Source organism: Triturus cristatus, chromosome 3_2 (assembly GCF_964204655.1).
Source record: "Triturus cristatus chromosome 3_2, aTriCri1.1, whole genome shotgun sequence".
NCBI lineage: Eukaryota > Metazoa > Chordata > Amphibia > Caudata > Salamandridae > Triturus > Triturus cristatus.
Genome location: NC_140584.1, coordinates 606,515,844 through 606,541,331, shown reverse-complemented (window position 1 = coordinate 606,541,331; position 25,488 = coordinate 606,515,844). Strand labels below are relative to the sequence as shown.

Below are 25,488 nucleotides of genomic sequence, written 5' to 3'. Positions count from 1 at the left end.
CAGGATCTGGACCAACATCCCCATATCCTTCAGGACCACTCCAGCACTGCTCTACTTTAAGAAACACTTAAAAACCTTTTTTTTTAACTACGCAATAATACTTTAACCATCCACAACCCACGTTCTCCTATTTACTGATGACTTCATGCTTGTCAATATACAGCACTCTGCTGCCTTTTGGCTAGGTCCAAGCAAAATTAATACCATACACATACACACAGTGTACCAATGCTCTAACAACCAAGAGAGTAACCAGTTCCATGCCCTATGGTTCAGAAGGGGGCAAAGCAAACCTTAGGTCTTTACCTTGTTTTGGTTCTCAAGGCGTCCAAAAATGAACCAGGACACAAGAAAAGATAACAATTTATGGAACTTGCCACTTTGGTCAGCAGGGATCTGACTTTTTAGATAAAGCTGATCTGAGGGCACTGAATAATTGCAAATAATCTTCATGGAGGTCACATTTCTAGAGAAAAAAAGCAAGCGAAGGAAAACATCCATATGAAGAAGATCCAGCAACAGTCAACCTCAGACACCACTGGGGTAAGGCAGCGCTCCAGCGGTGGGGTATTGCAAAAGGTCCACGATCACCATGAAAACACTTCAAGACATCAAACAGTGAGCGGGGCAAGTATTCTTTAGTCTGTTGAATGAGGTCAGAGACAGATGCCGCTGTGCACTGTCAGTGGCCAGCATGGCTCAGCGGCTGGTAGAGCTCATTGGTGTCAGTACCTTCTCCTACCTGGCGGCTAAGACATGGAACTCCCTGCCCGTCCACCTGCGGCTGACCCAGGACCACCTCGCCTTCAGGAAACAGCTCAAGACCTGGCTGTTCGAGCAGTAGCAGACCCCCTCCCCCAAGCGCCTTGAGACCCTTCCGGGTGAGTAGTGCGCGATATAAATTCCATGATTGATTGATTGATTACCTCACGCTGCATGAGCTCCAGGCCACAATCTGGGCCGACCTGAGTTGTAAGGTGGTGCCCGGAGGTCATGGGCACCTACACTCGCTTTGCTCTTCTCAGTCGGTGTTCTAGCTGTCTGAGCGGATATGCAGGGAGAGGAACCAGAAGGATCGTGGCACGAAGGAGGACCGGGGCGCGGCTTGGTAAGTTGGGCTGGGGCCGCGGGGAGGTGGGGATAGGCTTTAGGGGTGGGGCTAGATTTAGGGCTCAGGGCGGGGGGCTGGGGTCGGGGTAGATTTTAGGCCAGGGGCACGAATTTTAGGGTACAGGGCAGGGGGTCGCTATAGTTAATAGGGCTGGAGCGGGTAGATTACATTGCACATATACCTTTACCGATCATGCCTTTACAACAGAATTTGTTGTAAAGTCATGTATGGTAAAGGCATTCGTGGTTAAGACACAGTGGTTGAAAAGACTGCATGGTTAAGGCATCCGTAATTTGGGCATGCGTGGTTGTGTCATACAACCAGCGGAATATGCAGCCTGTGGTAACGTGCTGACCTATGGTACCCCCTCCTCCTTTCCCACACTGCCGCTTCTTGCTTCATATTGTTATCCCTAGCTTCAATCTGGGCCAAATGTGTTTAATATTGAATTTAATATCAGTGAGAACTGTATCAGGCCAGGAGTAGGAAAGGTCAAATCGATGCCGGGTTTTCTAGATAAACACTAGCCAGATGGAAGTGTTCCGCTCAGTTCTTGGTAACACGTAGATTCGCCTTGGATGCCGCCATGTTGTGCTGTCTGAGGCGCTCACAGTGATATGATTTTAGGATAAGATAACTGTCACTGAAGCTCGCACGTGGCCGGCGGGAGGAGCGCGCCATTCCCTGCATCGAGTCCGGGGCTGCAACGGACAGCGCGGCGCGGAGACGGCCGTAAGGAACGCTCGGTTTTAAAAGACATAAAATAGAACCGAAGAAAAGAGGCGGGGACGGGGGAAAGAAACTTCGAACGGGGGAGAAGGGGTATAAAAGTCTCACGTGTCTGACGCACGTAAATATGATGTCAAAGTGGCGCAATCTGGTTGACTGTAACCTTAAAATTGACAGTGTAGCTGTTGTTTAGAGGGTAATGTTAGAACTGAGATAACTATTAACATGACAACGATCACATTGCATGTATCATCTGCTACTGAAATGTAGTAATCAGTACCACCCCCCCACCACCCTCCCTTCCACACACACACACACACAAGTCCGCCCCATCTCTACCATTGAATTACTCGGTCCCGCACTGGGCACGAAGTGACACGACCCAAGCACACAAGTCTTGGACGCATTCGTGTACCGAAGCCTTCTCCGTTGCACAAAGCCTCAGAAAGAGGGAAGTAACAAAGAAATATATATGTGTGTTAGTCGGATAAAAGGCTGCGTAGAGCTAATGGTTTTGACCCCTCTCTCGCTTCCTCGACTCCTCTCTGTTGTGTTAATTGTTGCCATAGCTACGCTCTTCCAGATATATATTTTATGTGTCAGTGAGTGATTTGAAGGCAACTGGTCTGAACACATACCTCAAGGCAACCACCGCCTTCGGAATATACGGGCCTAGCTCCAAGCAGACGCCCCCGACCACACACCAAGGCCAGGCGGAGGCCCCATTTGCCAGCTAGACTGGTGCAAACAGGCAGCCTGTCGGTCCAAGTATTCAACACACCTCGACAAACTCCCAGCAACCACCCCGGGCCCCACCGCTAGTTGTTCCACCCTGTGGAACACAAACACCCAAAATGCCTCCTTCTTCAAGGCAGCACACCATAGGGGAAAACGAAAGTTTGTAGGAATACCCCCACACCAGGTTCCCAAAGCACCCTTTACCCTGGGGAGAAATAGACGCGCGGCGCCCGCATGGCAGCCACTAGACCAGGGCATAAAAGTAGCACGTAGTAGCCCCTGCTCTGCCAATGCCTCCCCGCCCTGCAGCTGCCCCAGGTGCACCAAACCTCATCTCTCTCAAGACATCTGCTACCCTGATCAATAAACATTTGTATTAGCTCCGCCCCACCTCACTCATAAGACCCTCTCCACCTTGGTCCAAACGAGGACCTCAGGAACCCAATGACCTCTTGGACACTCAAGGCAAAAATGAGCCGAGCTTTAATGTGGCTTCTGTCTGCCACCCACACTTGACCATCATGTACCAAGAATTAAAAACAGTGCATAAACCTTTGGTGATTAAACGAGAGAAAGAGAAAGTCATCTCGTTGGTGAATTGCATAATGTGAAACCAGAAAGCTTTGGATGAATCCTGGCTTCCCCGCTTGACCAAATGTGATCTAGGCAAATATTTTATTTTTCTGAGCCAACTTTTTCTTCGTTATCACATATGAGAGCACCTTCCAATAAGCGAGTTCAGGTTGTGTGATGTACAAAAATCTCATTTATTAAGGTAAAACGCTTCTGCATGTTACAGAAATAAACCATTTTAAGTACAAGGAAGCTCCCACATGCTGGGAAGAAATGGGAGGGCTTGCCTCCCTATGAAGGTAGCCCCCAACCTGCAAAAAAGGTCTTGCGTTAGTGAACCTCGCACCACACCCTACCTTACCCTTCCAGGAAGTCCCCACCCTGAGGTACACAATGACTTGTAGTTATCTCACTGTGCCGCTCCAACTCTAGAGTTCATACGGCCAGTGTCTGCTGATAAGATAGCCCCACCATGGGGTATATAAAGACCCCTAGTAGCTGTACATCACATTAGAACTCATTCTTTGCAGCTCTGCTAAACCACTTTGCAGCAAAGGGCCCCAAATCTCCAACGTGAAATCTTCTCCTACCTTTGAGAAAAAAAGAGAGGTAAAGGAGACAGAATAGGATGAGAGGGAAAGAAGGTAGCAAGTACATAAACAAGGCAATTCATGGGTAAGAGTGCAGGGGCAGAGGAAACGAACGTAAGAAAAAAATTAATCATTTCACACGTCTTTTCTTGCACTTAGAAGGTGTGGTGGCCACCTACTTCCTCACACTTCTTCCTACTTCTCCTCCTACCTTTCTTCCTCCCTTTCATTGCCCCCCGTGGTTTCCTGTCTGTCTTCCTCCATTACACCTCAGCACCTCAGCCAAATTGCCTGACTCATTCCCTGCATGTCTCCTTCTGTCTACCTCTGTTCTCCATCTTCTTCTCATGTTTGTTTGTCTTCTTCCAAATCAATGTGCATGCACTAAAGTGCCAGGGCCAGCTGAAGCAACACAATACACCCTTTGATCCGCAATAATTTCAGACAGTGGACTCTTTTTTCCACCATGTACTGCCTTTCAGCCTCCTATTTGCTGCTGAGAGGCTGGAGGGAAGGCCAACGAGTGGAAAGTTTTGAAAGGAAACCGGCAACTAAGAGCCTTGTTTACTTTTTAGATCTGGCTACTGATAACTTTGGTTCCGTAGATGACTGCATGTTACAAAAACTACAAAATAAGTATATAGAGAGAGAGTGGCCTTCTGGTCAGGCCCTCTAGATCCACTAGCTTTTCATGCCTTTTTGAAGGCTTGCCATTGTTTAGATGGGCTTTCCACCATTGCTTAATTTGAGCCAGTGGTTTCCAGTGCTCAAATCATCAACACTGCCACTTTTCATGAGCACCAGTTTAGGGCACAATCATGTATGGTAGGAATGGGGAGATTAAGTAATTTGCCTATAATCACAGGATGTTAAGCCAAGACTCGAACCTAGTTCTCCAGTTCCGAAGTAGAGTGCACTTGCCATTACTCCACATCCTCCCCCCACCTTCCTGGTTAGTAGTTGGTTCTGTTTTAGGCTTTGCTAACAGGAGAAATGGGCTGGTGGACGCTGGCTGCTGACGAGAGTCCTGGAATTTTTTTTTTTTTACAAATTAACCACTGCTTTCCACCAAGGCTTGGACATATCGTTCAATCAATCAGCGAATTGTGAAGCACGCTACTCACCCGTGAGGGTCTCAAGGCGCTGGGGGGGGGGGGGGAGAGGGGGTTTGCAGCTCCATTCAGTCAAAGAGCCAGGTCTTGAGTGTCTTCCTGAAGGTGTTCAAGGAGGGGGCACGTCTGATGTAGATAGGGAGCTCGTTCCAGGTATTGGTCGCTATGTAGAAGAAGGCTCTTCGGCATTTGCTGGTTTTGCGGATGCGCAGGGTTTCGGCGAGGGGAAGGTCGGCGGATCGAAGGTTTCTCTTGGGTATGTGGAAGGAGACTCTTTCGTTGAGGTATTGGGGTTCGTGTTGTGGAGGCATTTTTAGGCATGGGTGAGTAACTTGAAAGTTACTCTTTTCTCTACGGGGAGCCAGTGGAGGCTGCACAGGTGTTGGGTGATGTGTTCCTACTGAGGGATGTTGAGGATGAATCTGGCTGCGGTGTTCTGTATTGTCTGTAGTTTGTGGATCAGGGACTTGTTGATCCCAGCGTAGAGGGTGTTTCCGTAGTCCAGTCTGCTGGTTATGAGTGTGTGGGAGACGGTCGTCCTTTTGGAGGATGTGGAGGGTGTGGAAGCAGCTGGAGGCAACGGCGTTGACCTGTCGGGTCATGGAGAGGGAGGAGTTAAGTACAATGCTGAGGTTACGGGTGTGGTCCGTGTGGGTGGGAGTGCTGCCGAGAGCGGTGGGCCACCAGGTGTTGTCCCATGCGGAGAGGGAGGGTCCGAGAGGATGAGGACTTCTGTCCTCTCTGAGTTGAGCTTCAGGCAGCTGTTGTTCATCCAGGATGTGACGTCCTTCATTGCTTCCTGGAAGTGGAGTCTGGTGGAGATGGGGTCCTTGATGAGAGAGAGGATTAGCTGGGTGTCGTCGGCATAGGATACTATTCTGAGTCCGTGGTGTCTGACGATGGCGGCAGAGGGGGCCATGTAGATGTTGAAGAGGGTAGGGCTGAGTGACGATCCTTGGGGTACTCCACAGTTGATTTCCGTGGGTTCAGAGAGGAAAGGTGGCAGTCTGATTCTTTGGGTTCTGCCGGTGAGGAAGGAGGTGATCCGTTTGAGGACGGTTCCCTGTATGCCGGTGTCGTGGAGTCTGGTGGTGAGTGTGCGGTAGGAGACGGTGTCGAAAGTTGCAGAGAGGTCGTGTAGGATCAGGGCAGCGGTGTGTCCTGGGTCGAGGAGTGTGCGAATGCTGTCAGTGGTGGCGAGTAGAGTGGTCTCGGTACCGTGGTTGCTTTGTAATCCGGATTGGGAGGGGTCGAGGATGGAGTTTTCTTCGATGAAAGTTGTTAGCTGCGCATTGCAGATCTTCTCAGTGACTTTGGCCGCGAAAGGGAGGAGGGAGATGGGTCGGTAGTTCTTGAGGTCTGTGGGGTCTGCTGATGGTTTCGTGAGCAGGGGTCTGACTTCTGCACGTTTCCAGTCGTCGGGGAAGGTGCGAGTCTTGAAAGTGGTGTTGATGGTGCATCGTAGTTCGGGAGCGATGGCGGTAGCGGCTTTGTGGTAGATGTGCGGTGGGCAGGGGTCCGTGGGGGCTCCTGAGTGGATGCCTTTCATGGTCGAAATGATGTCCTCGGTGGTGGCTGGGGTCCAGGAGGAGATGGTGGGCCTGTTAGCTTTGCTGGAGGGCGGTGGTTTCGGCGTCAGGTGTCTGGTCAAATAAAGGGGTCGTAGAGGCCCTTGTTTTTCAGATGGAAGTAGGATCTGAGCTTGTCGCAGAGGTCCTGAGAGGGGGTGATGTCCGTGGTTTTGACGGGGGGCTTGGTGAATTCCTGGATGATGCTGAAGAGTTCCTTGGAGTTGCTGGAATTGGGGATGATCTTGTTTCGATTGAAGGTTCTTTTGGGGGATCTGATGCGTTAGTGGTATTCTGTCATGGCGGTCTTGTGGGTGGTGAGGTCTTCTGGGGTTTAGCTGTTTCTCCAGTTCTTCTAAAGACGTCTGCAGGTGTGTCTGAATTCTTGAAGGTCGGTGGTGAACCAGGTGGCCTTCTTGGGGCGTTGTCTGTTGGAGTTGCGTAAGGGTGCGAGTTCATCTTCGCAGTTGGAGATCCATTTGTTGAGTTCTTTGGCTGTGAGGTTTGCATCGGTCGAGGTGGTGGGGGTGTCGCAGTTGAGGGTGTGGTTGAGCTACTCCACCGTGATTTTGCTCCAGTTCCTTCGTTGAGAGCGCGTTTATTATTTGGGGGGGTGGGTTTGTTGACGTTGAAGTGTTTGCAGTTGTGGTACATCCAGGGGGGTTGCGTGGTGTGGCTGAAGTGGATGTTGTTTCCTCCTACCAAGATGGGGTCGAGGGTGTGTCCTGCGTTGTGGGTGGGCGTGGTGATGAGCTGTCTCAGGCTGATGTTGGCGAGGTTGTCCAGGAGGGTGACGGAGTTGGGATTGATGGGGTTGTCGAGGTGGAAGTTCAGGTCTCCGATGAGTATGTAGTCCATGGAGGTGATAGCATGGGTGCGATGAGGTCAGCAATGGTTGTGGCGAACAAGGCGCAAGGTCCGGGGGGTCTGTAGGCGAGGGTACCACCTACATCTGTGTTCTCATTGGGTCTCAGTGATGGGCAATAAAAAGTCCTATTGTAACGATGCAGATGCTACAAGATATACATCTCATAAATGAGAACAAAAGTGAATTCATTAATGTATGCACCTTATTTAAACAACAACATTGCAATTGAAATTTTAGGGCTTTTTGTTTAGGCAGTGCCTTCTCTTTGTGTACTTACCCTGTCATATCGAAACAGCACTACTCAATAATTGTCCTGGGGCATTCATTTGTTTTACTTGACTAAGAAACCATGCTCTTGGGTTTACAGCTTTATCTTTTCACAAAGTAAAGATGGGAGCACACACAAGCCTCCTTAAAGATGCATCTAAATCACTGCTCCTTTAACAAAAATGTCTACCATGCAACACAAACTTCAGCTTCTGTCTCCTTTTCATAATAGTATTTTCTGGGGGTCCAGTTTAACTCAGCTACAGTAGTCTGTTCAGCAAACATGGTCAACTCCCATGGTCTATACTTCTGTAGCCCAAGAAATTGCTTCATTATGGGTCTTTGCTTTAAAGCAGCTGGGAGAACATACACAAAGTGGCACAACAATTAACAAGCACTTCCCCTAACAAAAAGCCAGACCTATTGGCTTTGCCAATACTTGTCCCAGCTGATGCTTTCATGACATAGAAAGGACAGTCAAACACACAAAAGGTGATGGGAGAATGCTTGCAGTAAGCCCAGCCGCTGGCAATCGCTCAGGGTAGCATTCCAACCCATAGTTTTTTTGCCCACCATGCCACCTCAGATTAGACACAGCCATATGCAAACCAGCATTGACCGTGCTCTAATATAAACAGCTCAACCCAAACTGCCAAGCCAGGTCCTAACTGAACCAGAACCCAAGCAACCCAAGACCGGGTTTTCACTGATTGGGGCTCTTCAGTCGGGTGTAACTGGATTCCAGTGGGCAACAAATTGGGAGGGAGAACCTTACCAGAGCCAAGGCAAGGGTCTGGATGGGCTCTAAGAGCCAGTGCATGAGCCGAGAACTGAAAAAATTAGAAAGGTGCTTCTTTAACATGCAGAAGTGTTTCACCTTAATACATCTGATTTTTGTACAGCGCACATCATGAACTCACTTATTGGAAGGTGCTTTCATATGTGATAACGAGGGAAAAGGAGGCTCTGTAAAATAAAATATATGCCTAGATCCCACTTTTTGGTCAAGCAGGGGCCCCAGGATTCATCCCATGTTTTCTGGTTTTAAATTATGCAATTCACTGACTAGATGGCTACCTCTTTCTCTCCTTTTTAACACCATAGGTTTATGCTTTGTTTTTAATTCTTGGTACATGAAGGTAGAGTGTGTTTGGCAGGTAGGAGCCACATTAAAGTTTGGCTCATTTTGGGCTTGAGTGTCCAAGAGGACTTTGAGCTGAGCCAGAGCCAGGCCTCTGGCTCAAAAGTGGCTCCAGCCTTAATTGCTTACCCACCTCTAGTAGAAGTGAGAGCGATAGAACGGTATGGAAAGAGAGAGAAACAGGCACGCAGTGGAAGAAAGATAAGGGAGGGAGACAGAAGGATAAGAGTAGCGGAAGGCGTGCAGGAGAGCAGGTAGGGAGAGGAAAGAGGTCCATCTGGGAGAATAGGGAGACAGTCAATTTATATGAAGACAGGAAGAAAAGTGGTAGAAGGGTGAAGGAGGGAGCTAGACAAGAGACAGGTAGGGAGAGATGTAACAGAGGCTAAAACAAAGCCAAAGGAAGCATGGATGAGTCAGGAGAAAAGGTGAAAGAAAAATGAAAGGCAGACAGAAGGCTAGAATGAAGTAAGGTGCATGAGCGTCTCCCTTAGCCCCCTCCCACCTGTTATTTTGTTTTGTCTGTATTATTTCAACACTTCTCCCCCTCTATGTCTTCCTGTTTCTGTCCCTCATTTTCCCTCAATGTGTCTGTCCTCGGCCACTCCTCTCGTCCTTATTATCTTGACAGCTCCCAAGGCATTTCCCTGCCTCGATCCTTATTTTTGTATATCTCTTGCTTTCCCTGCTCTCCCTGCATTCTGCTGCCTATTTCTCTCCTTTCCCCCTTTTCTCACATCTTCCAGTTTCCTGCTGTCTGTTCCCTGCGTTACCCCCACCCTCAGTCCCCGTCCCCCTGCCTCTCTGGTTTGTTCCTTCCTTCCTTCACAGGCCCACGCATCACACGCTGTCCATGCAGCAACTGGCACAATGCCGCACGATAATTGCGCAAAGACTGGTAAAAAGCGCGGGAGGACCTCCGAGAAGCGGTGAGGTAAAGAGCTGGCCGCGTTACGCAGATGGATTCTTTCGCTGGACGGCCGGGTACACCAGGGACTGGAAAAACAGCTCCTGGACTTGCACTTCGCCTCACAACGGTCCAACCGCAGCAGATCCCAGGTTTGCCAGCTGGAGCGGAGCCAGGCGGAACGGAACTGCACCAAGAAAGAGCGACCCTGCCGCAGCCTGACCACCGGAATCTTTCTGTGCACAGATACGCACCAGACACACGTGCATTTCCACTACGGTCGTACCCCCGCAACCCCCCTCGCAACAGTGAATTTACTGCCAGGCAGATAGCCAGTTAAGCCGCTGACCGTGGGCTATTGGATCTGTCCAGCAGTGTCCCTTTTCAAAGATTGTTCCCTAAAAGATGTCGTATTCCTTTCCCCATTACGGACCCGGAAGAGATAGAAACGCGTTATGAATGCTTCCGGACAGGGGCCGGCTTTAGGGCAGTGCGACAGGTGCAGCCCCACTGGGCGCTGACCTGGAATGGGGGCGCTGACCTCAAGGAGGGGGCGCTGACCTCAGGTGGGGATCCTGTGTTTAGCAATAATGTATGATTTAAAAGCACCTTCTACAGAGTTCCTCGTGCTCCAGCTTTCAGGCAGGAATAAAAATGTCAAGATAACTCTTGTGATTAATGTTCCTGCTGGAGAGAGAGATTAGAGTTTTGTCTGGTGGAAGTTTTGACTCCCCATAATTTAGTGCAGTAGGTTAATATGCCTGCTGCAAAGAACAGATGTGTATTTTTTGACAGAGTTTTATATAGCGCGAACTTGACCCGAATCGGGTATCAGAGCGCTTTACATAGCACCAGTTGCATTACATGAAGACACATTCATTTTTGTTAGGCACGGGGAGATTAAGTGATTTGCCCAGAATCGCAGGATGTTCAGCGTCATTGCTGAGACTGCAACCCCATTACCGAGATTCGAGGTCGACCGCTCTAGCCGTTAGGCCAACTCCTCTCCAGGAGTGGATAGCTGAGTCAATTAGTAAAGTCAGCCTTTACCAGCGATTTAAAACAAATGAAGTGTATGCAAGAGAGGGGCTATGTAGAGATGAGAGGCCCTTTTTCCGGGTGGTAGTGAGGGAATCTAAGGAGGAGGTCATGAGGGGAGCGCTAAAAAAGATTGTCCCACCGAGGGCCACCAGCGCTAAATCTAGCCCAGCTTCCGGAACACACACAGAATGTGAAGGTTCACTTCGAACTCCCAGAGAGAATGTCTCAATGAACCCAGAAAAGAGTGCGAGCCTGCTTGCTATTACACACAAGCACAACTCAGATGCACCCTCAGAGTTACAGCCAATGCTAAGCGAGGATGGAAAAAGTAAGGGAGCATGTTTGCTACGCTATCTGTACTAGCCTTCAAACAGCCACCAGTCTACTCTGATGTTAAATCTAAAGCGAACGTCCATGGTAATATAGGACTCTTTTATTAGATATCCACCCGTGATTATTAGATATAACTCCGTGGAACTGCAATGATAGTTTAGAGGGATTTTCCTATATATCTCCTAAACATGCCTGCCTGAGAAAAATGCATATTTATTGCAAGCTGTATCCAAACTCATGGATTAGATTTGGCAGAGAGAGGCTTGTACTTACTAAAAGACTGTTGACTGATGTTGAAGTCCAGCCAGTGCTTAATTTTTATTAAGAATAAGTCCCGGGCTCAATGTTTTGCTCAGAAGCCCACGGACAGTGCTATTGAATGTAGAGGTGCTGAAGCCCACGGACAGTGCTATTGAATGTAGAGGTGCTGAAGCCCCGGACAGTGCTATTGAATGTAGAGGTGCTGAAGCCCACGGACAGTGCTATTGAATGTAGAGGTGCTGAAGCCCACTGACAGTGCTATTGAATGTAGAGGTGCTGAAGCCCACTCACAGTGCTATTGAATGTAGAGGTGCTGAAGCCCACTCACAGTGCTATTGAATGTAGAGGTGCTGAAGCCCACGGACAGTGCTATTGAATGTAGAGGTGATGAAGCCCACGGACAGTGCTATTGAATGTAGAGGTGATGAAGGTGCTGAAGCCCACTTACAGTGATATTGAATGTAGAGGTGCTGAAGCCCACGGACAGTGCTATTGAATGTAGAGGTGCTGAAGCCCACTCACAGTGCTATTGAATGTAGAGGTGCTGAAGCCCACGGACAGTGCTATTGAATGTAGAGGTGCTGAAGCCCACGGACAGTGCTATTGAATGTAGAGGTGCTGAAGCCCACTCACAGTGCTATTGAATGTAGAGGTGCTGAAGCCCACGGACAGTGCTATTGAATGTAGAGGTGATGAAGCCCACGGACAGTGCTATTGAATGTAGAGGTGATGAAGGTGCTGAAGCCCACTCACAGTGATATTGAATGTAGAGGTGCTGAAGCCCACGGACAGTGCTATTGAATGTAGAGGTGCTGAAGCCCACGGACAGTGCTATTGAATGTAGAGGTGCTGAAGCCCACTCACAGTGATATTGAATGTAGAGGTGCTGAAGCCCACGGACAGTGCTATTGAATGTAGAGGTGCTGAAGCCCACGGACAGTGCTATTGAATGTAGAGGTGCTGAAGCCCACGGACAGTGCGATTGAATGTAGAGGTGATGAAGCCCACGGACAGTGCTATTGAATGTAGAGGTGATGAAGCCCACGGACAGTGCTATTGAATGTAGAGGTGATGAAGCCCACGGACAGTGTGATTGAATGTAGAGGTGCTGAAGGTGCTGAAGCCCACTGACAGTGCTATTGAATGTAGAGGTGCTGAAGCCCACTGACAGTGTGATTGAATGTAGAGGTGCTGAAGCCCACTGACAGTGCTATTGAATGTAGAGGTGCTGAAGCCCACTGACAGTGCTCTTGAATGTAGAGGTGCTGAAGCCCACGGACAGTGCTATTGAATGTAGAGGTGCTGAAGCCCACTGACAGTACTATTGACTGTAGAGGTGCTGAAGCCCACTGACAGTGCGATTGGATTGAATGTAGAGGTGCTGAAGCCCACTGACAGTGCTCTTGAATGTAGAGGTGCTGAAGTCCACGGACAGTGCTATTGAATGTAGAGGTGCTGAAGCCCACGGACAGTGCTATTGAATGTAGAGGTGCTGAGGCCCACGGACAGTGTGATTAAATGTAGAGGTGCTGAAGCCCACGGACAGTGCTATTGAATGTAGAGGTGCTGAAGCCCACGGACAGTGTGATTGAATGTAGAGGTGCTGAGGTGCTGAAGCCCACGGACAGTGCTATTGAATGTAGAGGTGCTGAAGCCCACGGACAGTGCTATTGAATGTAGAGGTGCTGAAGCCCACAGATAGTGTGATTGAATGTAGAGGTGCTGAAGCCCACGGACAGTGCTATTGAATGTAGAGGTGATGAAGCCCACTGACAGTGCTATTGAATGTAGAGGTGCTGAGGCCCACGGACAGTGCTATTGAATGTAGAGGTGCTGAAGCCCACGGACAGTGCTATTGAATGTAGAGGTGCTGAAGCCCCCGGACAGTGCTATTGAATGTAGAGGTGCTGAAGCCCACTGACAGTGCTATTGAATGTAGAGGTGCTGAAGCCCACGGACAGTGCTATTGAATGTAGAGGTGCTGAAGCCCACTGACAGTGTCATTGAATGTAGAGGTGATGAAGCCCACGGACAGTGCTATTGAATGTAGAGGTGATGAAGCCCACGGACAGTGCTATTGAATGTAGAGGTGCTGAAGCCCACTGACAGTGTCATTGAATGTAGAGGTGATGAAGCCCACGGACAGTGCTATTGAATGTAGAGGTGCCGAAGCCCATGGACAGTGCTATTGAATGTAGAGGTGCTGAAGCCCACGGACAGTGCTATTGAAAATTGGGCTGCCTAATACCCAGGCTGCATAGTCTTAATTCCACTAAATGCCTCTTTTATCAACTACGAACGATCCCTTCCGCTTATCCCACTGTTCATGTTCTTTGTCATCCCTCATTTATTTTGTTTGTCTCTGTTTTCAGTCTTTCCTTTCTCCTTCTTTGCCCCTTTTCTCTTCTTCTCCCTTTTGCTCTGGTTCAAGTCAGATGAGGGAAAATAAGAGCCGGTTTCAAAAAATAAGTGGACCCCACCTGCAACCACTGGTTCAAATTGAACACTGAGTCACCTTCTTTCATCACCTTTATGGAGGCCCACTGGAATTATGCCCTTATGCAGCACCAGCACTTTCCTCCTAATTATGGATTTGCTACATTATCCACAATCTGCTGTACAAATTGCAGATTTGAGATGTTTTCTAGGTCAAATGGACCAAAAAGTTACTAATACATAGCAATGTGTTGCCACACTTTGGAAGGAACTTCGCAAAGCTTGACTGGTCACCTCTCAGTTGCTTTTTGTTGTATTTGTATCTTCAAATGGTACTAGTGAGGTGATTCTTTTGCCTAGTGTTAACAAGTGTAAAAATGACAACATTATGAAGTAATATAATGACAAAAAGGGCTTTATTGCGCCACATAATTTGCCATTTCTCGCTGCATAATTTAGTCAACCCTCCTGCATAATTTGGTCCTCCCCTGAAGCATAATTGCAGTGGCCTTTCCTTTAGGTTAGTGGAATGAAGCAACAACTTCCATATTTGGACCACCCTGAAATGAATGGCATGGTGGAACGGTATAGGAGAGCCATAATAGAACATAAGGACCTAGTCAGAAATGTGTGCAAGTATTTAATAGACTTGATGAAGGGTATTGTGAACAACTATAGTTTAATGACTGGGACAGTACTTTTTGAGGTTCCCAGGAGATACAAACTTAATTTGTGATTTTGCCCAATGAGGTGAGGAGGTACAGAAGTGGTTTCAATTGATGATAAGAAACAAATTTGCTGCTGCTCAGTGCTGAGCAAAAGAAAAGAGATTCTATAAACTGTTGAGCGGTAAAAATGTTCATGTAAGGGGTTAGCAGCTGGGCATTTGTCAAACTGCCTGCTGAAGTTAAAAAAGGGGTTGCTACTAAAAAGTGATGGTGTGTCTCGGAAGTGCAGAGAGGGCATTAGGAGAAAGGTCTGGTATCATGGCTAGGTCAGGGGTAGGTGTGTTATGGATGGACTGTAGGATGGTGGGTTCAATTCCAAATTAAATGAAGGGAAGAGGTACTCCTGTGTGCATATATGTACATTTAGGTTCTAGTGTTCTGCAGATTGTTTCTTTTCAACTTATTGTTAGGCAGAGCTTTTTAGCCCTGTGATATTGCGCCTTTCCTGCATGTTTGTCGTGTTTTATTGGTGTTGTATGAGAAAGGAGAAGTGTGGCCTTTCTAAGTATTGTTAATGTGCACATATGTGTTTGTTCCTTAATGCTGCACCATAGAAGGTTTATGTATGTCCTCAGGCTGGGTAGGGTGTGGCCTGGTAGGTTTCTTGGGAATGTTGTCAGAGTGTGTAAATCAATAACTCATTAAGCCCATCCTTGCAGTGGGATATAGTTTTGTTTTGCTAACTCCTCTCACAGTGAAACAAGACCTGTAATTCTTTGCTAGGGGAGGGCATATACGACTGCTGCACTTGAATACAAAGCACATTTTTGTCACGTGATATACAACTAGATAAACAGGAAGAAAAAAAATGAAAATTGTTACAACTAAAATAAGGAATTGTGTTGTCTCAAAAGCTAATATTCCATTATTGTTTTTATTTTGACAGTAAAATTAAAGATGCAACTCACTACAGCATGTTGACAATGTGAGTACAAGGTAAGTCGTTCTACGAATACAATTGTGGGTCAGGACTTGAGAGTTCGATCTGGGTGGGGCAGAGGATTTTCAACCCTGCCCCCCTTGCTGATTAACGTGCCATCTAATTAACATTCTAGAATGTAAAGCCCTGTGAAAAAAATTACAACTTTAGAGTTGTGGCCATGTTATGCCATCACAAGTGACCATTTCAAAGAGTAATCATGATGGCGGGTGCCACGGGGCATGTGGCAGTTCAAGGCTCCCAGAAGTTCTTTGGGAGAATCTGAGCAGCAGGCCCTTGCTCCATGGGCGCCCCAGGCGGAAAAAATGTGCCTCCCTTGCTAGTGCTGGTGAACAAAATGAGCCAGCAGCCCCTTTTCACAGGTCACTCCCTGGCTGGCTACATACAGGCACCAACTTGCCTTTGAACACACACTTCCACAGCTCCCCTGGCTCATCTGAATGCCCCACACATGAGCTGCCTCAGAAAGGCTCCAAGCTGTTTGCTGGAGAGGGGAGGGGCTCTTGATATGTGGCAGCAGGGGTGGGTGGGAGATAGATGGGAGGCCAAAGCTATGGGCTGCTAGGGCGCTAAATACATCAACTGAAGCTTGTTAAAAACCATTAGTTACACTTTCAACGGAATCACTGGAGCCACGGCAGAAAGGCATTGCTGTTTGCAGGGCCTTTATGCAGACATTTCTTTTCACTCCTCTGAGACTGGCGCCCTTGGCCTGGGCCCAGCCCCACCATGCCCAAAAGCTGGCCCTGCTTACATCGCTGGTACTTGGAGATGCAGCGCATTAACAGTAGGATGACCGAGTATGCTCGGACAGTACCGGATTTTCAAGGACTATCCGGGCAAAGCCATGTTCTGTTTTTGGAGAGAGGGTCGGATGAGAGCGCATATTCATCACAGAGGGGTGCAGGCTCTTTCCTGCGACCTCTCTTCACGCCAGGGACAGAAGGCGAGCTGTTTAAAGAGCCGCTCGCCTGCTACATATATATATACCGTCCGGAAATGGGTATTCCCCAGCAATACATATCCAGGCACATGCTGCGCGAGCGTGCAAGCAAATGTGTGTATGTCAAAGTGTGTGTGTGTAAACGCATGTGTATCTGTCAACACTTGCATGTATACATGCATTTGTGTCTGTGAGTGCCTTTACTTGTGTGTGCATTTGTTTGCGTATGTCTGACTGTACGCAAGTGTGTACCATTGTGTGTGGTCGGCCTGTGTTTAATGTTCGCAGGGGCGTGTGCCCGTGTTTCAGTCTGTGTGTATGTCTCTCTATAGCCTGTGCGTCTCTTAGAGTCTGTGGGCTTGGGGGTCTGTGTGCCCGTGCTTCTTGTATGCATCACCCACGAGGGCCGGGGGAGTTATTGTTGAAGTGAGACGTCTTTGCGAACGATTGAGAAAGAAAGACTCTGTCTTTGGGAGAGATATACTCATCTGTGGCATGCCCTATGTGTGGGTGATATAGCTATAGGAGTGCCACGCGTGTGAGTGTGCAAGTGAGATATGCGCTGAATCCGTTTCCCAGGCACCATCGCCGCTCCCCTCTGGCTGGAACGGCTAAAGGTGATCGAATGTCACACTTACCTCATTTACAGATGCGCCCTGTTGCTCAGTGGATATGGCGGACCTCTGTAAGAAAATAGAGAGAACATTCAGTGGTTAGCGATGGAGAGGTGAGGCTAATTAACTACTACATACTAACTTCTCTAGAGGGGGGTGCAATCTGGGCCCACTCCCCCACTGTTTGTCCTGGCCCCCACCCTGGCTACTCCAACACCACAGCTGTTGATTGTGCAGGAGGCAACACAGAAAATAAAACAGACACAGCGCCTTGACACACCCATGCATTTGTCCAAATACCTTTCTCTGCACAGCGGAGTTGTTTTGCTTAACATGTTTAAAACTGACTTTGTATCTAATTATGTAGATATATACACACATACATACAAAGTCACATTTAAAGATTACGCAAACATGTATATTTAACATCATAACATATAATAATCCGTTATAGCATGTATATATATATATATATATATATACATAAGACATATTTAACTATTTAACATCATAACATATAATAATCCGTTATAGCATGTATATATATATATATACATATTTTTTCACATAAATGTATGTGTGTATGTGTGTGTGTGTATATATATATAAACCATACAAAGCAAATTAACGAGAAGCAGAATCAACCTGCAAAAGCCCACAGTCAAACGTTTGCAATCAAAGTTTTAAGTTAACTACTGTTGATTTTGATATTAAAAGACTTCCGCCAAAGCTGGAATGGAAACCTTGAGGATAAACGCAAGCCACCCAATCTTGAGTTTAAAGGTCTCCTATCAAGGTTTGAGGTTAAACTCCTTGTAGCAAAGCTTGAGCAAAAGCCCCCAAAGCTAGAAGTTAACCTCCTACCTCCACAGATCGAGGGTACACTCCTCAAACCAAAGATCAACGCAGAGTCATTATCAAAGCTAGAGTTTATATTCTTGTGACCAAAGCTGGAAGTTAAATTCCTTTGACCAAAGTGAAAAGTTAAATGTCTGCCAATAAAGTTACAGGCTAGACTTCGGCTGTCAAACTTCAAGCTGAACACCTGTCACCAAAGATCAAAGTTAAATGTCTGCAAGCAAAGCAACTTCTGCTACAAAGTTGAAGGTTAAACACAGCCATTCCTTTTCAAAGTGAAACTCTGCCACCAAACCAGAATTCACTTCCTGACATTAAAGCTAGATGTTAAGGCTCTTACCTTCAAAACACAAATGTAACTCTTTTCGTCAATACTTTAGGTTTCAGCCCTGCTACCTATGCTGGAGGCTAAACTTCAAGTTAAACTCTCCTCAATAACATCTGGAGATAAATCACTACCACCATAGCTTGAGCTTAAAAGGATGGCAAAACGCCTAAGGATAGATTGCAGCCACGAATGCGTGAAGTTTTACTGCTAGAAATGCATTATTAGACTCCTGTGAACAAATCTTGAGGTTATGTTTCTGCAGCCAAAGCTGAAAACCGAACTTCCGCTCACAAAGAAGGTTGTTAAGGTCCCACTGTAAGGAAATGCCTCTTTTTGCATGTTCATTCCCCACATTTATGGAGTGATGCTGCTGTTTTTTTGACTCTGATAGTATACTGGGGCCTGCTAACCAGACCTCAGTGCCAGGGTTCTAATCCCTTACAAGCCGTATGTCGAATTGTCTACCCCCACTTGGCAGAGACTGACTTACTTATAAGTCCCTAGTATATGGTACCCAAGGCATTTAAGGCAGAGTTTGCACCTAGGGCTGCAGCACTGATTGTGCCACCTGTGTGTGACAAAGAACAAAATGGCTCCCAGCCTGCCACTGCAGACTGGAAGGGCAGTGGTAACACTGCTAGTTCGACTTTGCCATTCAAACCAATGGCAAACCTCCATTTTCCTTAACAATACATGGAAGGCCTATTGTGCCCTAAGGCAAAGAGCTGAATATTATTAAGTAGGACATGTATTTTATATAAATAAATCCTGACAGCAACAATTCAAAATTGTAATTTTGATGTGAAAGAGGTAGTAGCCCCTTTGGCTAACACAGGGTTACCCGCTGACCATTCAGCCTGGCTAACCTCTGAATAGGACTATTTAGATGGGCACTGTAAGATATTAAATTAATTGTGGCATTAAACCCGACTTGAAGCCCAAGTCAAATGTAATGTCACTATTAAAGAAATGTAACTTTTTGAAACTTGCCCCTTGTGATCCAGTTTGTCCAGTGGCCTCAAATGGTCAGTGGCCACCAGACAGCTTTCTGCCCTCCTAGGGAGTCATGTGAACGACTCCTGGGCTTAGGAACAATAGCAGCCAGCTACAGGGCACCTCCCCTTCACAGGTAGCCACTCAGGATGTTGGCTCAAAAGGCGAAGCTGCCTTTGGTGGGCAAATGCTGATCACACTCTTCAGAGTCTGCTCTTTTTTCAAGTAGACAGGCTGCTGGCAGGAACAGAGAGGGGACACCAGTGCCCAAACTGGTTTATCCGTGGGCGTGTAGCCCACAGGTAGCCACACCTCTAAGGTGGGCTACAAATCTGCTAACATCTGAGGAAGGGTTCAGACATCTTGAGAGTGGGCATACTAATGCACTCTGGGATTGCTAGATGCCATACATAGCAGGAAAGTTGGCACCTAGTGGGAGGAGACATAGTAGCCCATTGGCTAGAGACCACATCATGCCCCTAATGCACGTTTTAGGAATACATATTGTTGTGTGTAGATTTAGATTAAGTATCTAGGTTTCCCGATTCATGCCCTTATATAGGTACAATTTATATTTCCCTTATTTAGGCATAGAAAATCCAGCCCTTATATAGGCATTGTCCATGCTAACCAAATACAGGCATGGCCTCCTACATCCGTCAATCCTCGTCACGAGTTCTTGGAAAACCAGGCTCTTAAGCCTTTAGGAATTTTCCTTGCTTGGATATTGATTTCTCCAAGAACTCATTTAGTATGCATGAACATCTATTCCTTAGGGGTTCATTCATGACGTTCCGATGCCCGGTACGGTCAAGTCCGACTGCCTACTTGCGGTTCGCCACAACAAGTTCGGAAGGAGATCGAGTTCCCGCGTGATGCAGTTCGGAAGGAGATCGAGTTCCCGCGTGATGCACTGGCCAGACGCTGTCATCCTCCTCGCATAGAATCCTTCTCCAGTGTTTTTGACTCCCCTTCCTTGGTGTTAGATATCGAGTCCCGGAAAGAGATTCCAACCTCACACATTCTAGGGTATGGAGCAGACTAGAACTTAGAGAAACTTTTGGCAACTCTTGGCAAAACTAAAACTATAGCTAGCTATACTTTAGAAAACAGCACCTACTTCTTACCTCGTACTACACTTAGGTTAGGTACACTGGGGTAGATATTTAGAAGCATCAGATGAGTATTCACATTTTAGCCTGTGTTATTTATGTAAGTATTTTATGAATATATGTCATAGCTACAAACCATGCTATTGCAGTATTATTTTATCTTACTGCTAACTCTGTACGTATTGTACTTCGCATCCTGTCTTATGATGGTAGCAGTTCATATCTCTTGCATGAGAAATGACTGTTCAATAAACCCCCTTTTTATTGAAACGCCCGTCTCTCTATTTCTGTGCAACTCTGTAGAAACGAAGCATGCACGATTGACTGAGTGAAACTGTTATCTATTGTTTCCACGGTTCTGATATTGTTCCGACTCTAAGGGAAACAAAGTTGTCATGTTTATACGGTTGTCAGAAACTAATCCCTTCTTGTATATTCGATAAGTTTCTAGTGACCTCTGAGTTAGCTGGCACACACAAGTAATTAATTTTAATGTACTCGATAGAGACATACTGACCTCAGTCCTTTGTCAAAACTATAGTGTATATTATTCCAATGCGCAGAGCCTATCAGGGATATAGGAACTACACTACATGGTGCCCATTCCACATGAAGATTCCACATTTATTTAAGATTTCATTAAGTGACTTTATTAGTAGTACCTTTTCTGATGATTGGGACTTCGAGACTGTTAATAACTATGTGTAGAGCATGTATTTTTTTTAATGACACTGTCCAACAAACGTCTTGCCTTGGATTAGCCAAGATCAAAGACATGAACACACCGACCATGCCTATACCTGCCTGCAAGTAATAGCACTACACGGGGGGAGGTCGACCTACATAATATTTTGCATCACAACAGATCAGATGCAGAATGGAAAAAATTGTTGCTCTGGCTCACAGACACGAATAACTGTCAAGATCAATTCCTGAACAAAACACAGGGTTTCACTATGAATAGGCCAGACCCACGCTATGTTCAAAGACAGCATCCAGGGGTAGTAACAACATACAGTGTAGGGAAACTTTGCCTTGATTGGCTACAGAAAGCTACACTGAAGGATGTAAAACAACACTTAACTTTACTTCAAGAAGGCGCAGATCTTAGGGAATTCTTGCTAGGACCAAGAAAACTGCGTCAAAAGCATTTCATATATGCCGGTATCTGCGCTGCTAATAATGAAGCATGGAAGGTTACCCAAGCAGACTGCAGAACGAATACGAGAAATTGATCGTATTAATTTAGAGAAAACTCTCCCTGTAGTAGACAATGGGTTAACGACTCTGTCGTCCAGAATATATTCATTGGACAGCATAGTGTCTTCTGTCATAGACATCATGGAACAGGACTTGGTCATGCTGCAACATGGTCAGTCTCAGTTACGTTCTATCATGCTATTGGGCTGGATACTACATAACGTGCGTGCAGGCTATGTGCCTTGGCATTTAATCAACACTACGTCACTGTTTTCAGAATTCAATCTCACTGATAGACAGATCAGACTGGCACAAAGGGGAGCAGACTACACTATGCTGAGCATTAAAAAACTGGAAAAATTACCATTCACAGTGGCAGAAAAACCAGCTATGAGTGGATCATACATGGTAAAATTACTCTGCCTGTTACAACTTTCCATTTTCAGTATTGCCTAAAACATATACCAGTAGGCAAATATGAAAGGTTGGGTAAAGAATACATCAAGACATCCTGGGATTTACCTTACACACATAGATGTTGGAGTGGGGAACGTGAAGTGTTTCTTAGCGGTGAAAACTGTGAACACGCACTAAGCGGTTCTCTCCTTTGTCAGGGTATTAACGTACATGGGGCCTGTGATGGTTCCACTACAAACTTATACTGTCACCTGCAAGGTTCACCGGCTGCAGTGATTAATCCAATTTTTGGCCAACTTTCTAATGGGAGTTAAATTGTGTTGAATGAGCACAGCTGCTGTGGCATGTTGCCAGGTATTCCATATCTAGTTACGGTTACATCCAGGGTCACTTGCTGTATGCAAGTCTTGTTTCCACAAATAGACACAGTCAGGGAGTCGCCTTCAAGGCCTTCACTGAACATCTCTTCTGTACGAATTGATACTCTAAGCAGAATGAAAGCCATTCTTTTACAGAAAACAGTGCCACTAACCTCGGCCAAAGAAACCTATGATCTCCAAGTCGCAAGGACTTCTGCAGAGATACATACCCTTTTGTATACAAACTGCACATTTCTCAGAAATGTTAGGTCGTATCTTAAACATGCCTGATGCGAGCGGTATTATACATGTTTTTAAGAACGTATGTGCAGGACTGTTAGCACCTTTTCAAGCAGTCCTCACCATATTTCCAAACTTTGTGCACTCTGTGTTTGGCGGAGAGCCGCTCCTTTTAGCACTCATTGCAGGGATCCTATTTTTGCTCCTACTGCTACGATATGGCAAGCCAAATCACAAACGTCACTCCAGGCACCATAGAGAGAGCTCTGTTGGAGATGAAATGTCATGAGCAAAATTTTGGGTTCACCTCGTCTACGAGAATTAAACATCACATGATTTCTGACATTCAGACCAATCTGGCAAGATTGCATCCTACCTGTTCTACGCTGCCTGCTCTGCGGTGAAGAATGCGTGCTAGACATCTGTCTAACACTCCCATCAGTCATGCCTACGGATATCGATACTCTGCTGGACCCGGTAACGGCCCATGCTCTGTGTTGTCCCCAGCGGCTACCAATCTTGATGACGGCATTCATTGAGATCTCACAGACGCAAATTGCTACTGCTGAGGTACAAGAAGAAACATAAGGCACGCAGGTAACATCCGATTCGAACATTGCTGATGCGACCAATGCTGAAGGCGATAGTTCACATCTATGTGCAGTTAATCTTCTAAATGAGGTATTCCAACTTTCACCTACAACGGTAGATGACTTTCTGTCTACAGGATTAGAAGATTTCATGTTTTCTCCAGGCCCACACACTGACTTTTGATTCCGGCACACAGTGTTCCGATGAGACTCTGAATTTGGCCTTCATTCTTTTCAGACAAGGGACTAACTTTGGAACTTTTTTCTTATGATTAGTTTTTTTTCCAAATTTGTATTTTTTTCTCCATTTTTTGGCACAGTAATCTGCTTTTAGTAGAACTATTTATAGATCATAGAATTCTTTGAAAATCTTCCAGGGACATTTTGCCACCTTGTCACATCAACAATTGAATTGTGTTAATCTGATATGAAATGGTTTCGGCTTTTTTCTTATGTATTAACGAGCCATTTAATCATGTGTATATATTTCTGGTTTCATTCTTTTTAGCATTTCAAATGTACACATATGCTTACAATGAAATATTGCTTTTAATATGTACAGCACCTTATGCATAGCAATGGTTTTGTATTGCATTTTTAGGACATATGTTTTTACATATGTTTTAGCATGTTTTAGCTAATCATGCGATACTCTCTTTTAGATATGTTTAGTATGTTTGGGATTTAGTAATGACGTTCATACGAAACTGGTGTGGGTGTTGTGTGTAGATTTAGATTCCGTATATAGGTTTCCCCGATTTATGCCCTTATATAGGTACTATTCATATTGCCCTTATTTAGGCATAGAAAATCCAGCCCTTATTTAGGCATTGTCCATGCTAACCAAATACAGGCATGGTCTCCTACATCCGCCAATCCACGTCACAATGATTTCTTGGAAGACCAGACTCTTAAGCCTTTAGGAATTTCCCTTGCTTGGATATTGATTTCTCCAAGAACTCATTTAGTATGCATGAACATCTATTCCTTAGGGGTTCATTCATGACGTTCCGACGCCCAACTTTTACATCAATACAGGCATTCCTAAACATATTCAAGGTATAAATATACCTGCTCTTGCCCTGGCAAACCACGGTTCCGGTACGGTCCAGTTCGACTGCCTACTTGCGGTTCGCCACAGCAAGTTCGGAAGGAGATCGAGTTCCTGCCTGATGCACTGACCAAACGCTGTCATCCTCCTCGCAGAGAATCCAGCTACAGTGTTTCTGACTCTCCTTCCTCGGTGTTAGATATCGAGTCCCGGAAAGAGATTTCAACCTCACACATTCTAAGGTATGGAGCAGACTAGAACTCAGAGAAACTTTTGGCAACTCTTGGCAAAACCAAAACTATAGCTAGGCAATCTTTAGAAAACAGCACCTACTTCTTACCTCGTACTACACTTCGGTTAGGTACACTGGGGTATGACTATTTAGAAGCATCAGATTTGTATTCACATTTTAGTCTGTGTTATTTATGTATGTATTTTATGAATGTACGTCATAGCTACAAACCATGCTATTGCAGTATTATTTTATCTTACTGCTAACTCTGTACGTATTGTACTTCGCATCCTGTCTTACGATTGTAGCAGTTCATATCTCTTGCATGAGAAATAAGACTGTTCAAGAAACCCCCTTTTTATTGAAACGCCCGTCTCTCTATTTCTGTGCAACTCTGTAGAAACGAAGCATGCACGATTGACTGACTGAAACTGTTATCTATTGTTTCCACGGTTCTGAGATTGTTCCGACTCTAAGGGAAACAAAGTTGTCATGTTTATGCGGTTGTCAGAAACAAATCCCTTTTTGTATATTCAAGAAGTTTCTAGTGACCTCTGAGTTAGCTGCCACACACAAGTAATTAAGTTTAATGTACACGATAGAGACGTACTGACCTCAGTCCTATGTCAAAACTAAAGTGTATATTATTCCAATGCGCAGAGCCTATCAGGGATATAGGAACTACACTACAATATGGCACCCCTGGCACCCTGAACTTCAAATCACATTGGAACTGGAAAGAGAACCGAAGAAGGACTGCCCTGTTGACCCCTGGACTTGGCAAAGAGAGTCTGCACCGTCTGCTGGACTGCACCTGCCGCAGCTTTGGCTAGTGAAGAGAAGACTGTGCCTTGGCTCCTACCTTGAGAAAATGTGGCTCCCCAGACCAAATTAGTGACTCCAAGGGTCACAGTCAGATGACCCACTGCAACCAGCACAAGGGCCCAAAAATCTGAAGTAGCCCAACTCAGCAAATCAGTAACCACCCCAGAAGAGCCTCTGCTGACTGCTGTTGGGTGCCCTCAGACACCGATCCTTGACAGCCAAAAGTTGAAGCAGAGTCAACTGGACCCGGAAGTGTCATGTGAGTCTAGATTGGTCACCCAAGAGTGATAACAGCCTCCAGCAAGGGATATCGCTGGGGCCTCTGTGGACGGAGAGTAGTAGCCCATCTACAGCTGGTCATCTATGGTCTCAAACAGGACTTC

At 46.2% G+C, this 25,488-nt stretch overlaps 1 protein-coding gene across 1 annotated transcript in view; it reads right to left on the bottom strand.

The window, feature by feature from the left end:
- Positions 1–25,488, bottom strand: part of COL16A1 (collagen type XVI alpha 1 chain) — an 871,927-nt gene that overhangs the window by 399,456 nt on the left and 446,983 nt on the right. Inside the window, exon 9 of the mRNA XM_085648479.1 lies at positions 16,925–16,969. Within this exon, the coding sequence (XP_085504605.1) occupies positions 16,925–16,969 (45 nt within the window). The remainder of the gene's footprint in view (positions 1–16,924; positions 16,970–25,488) is intronic.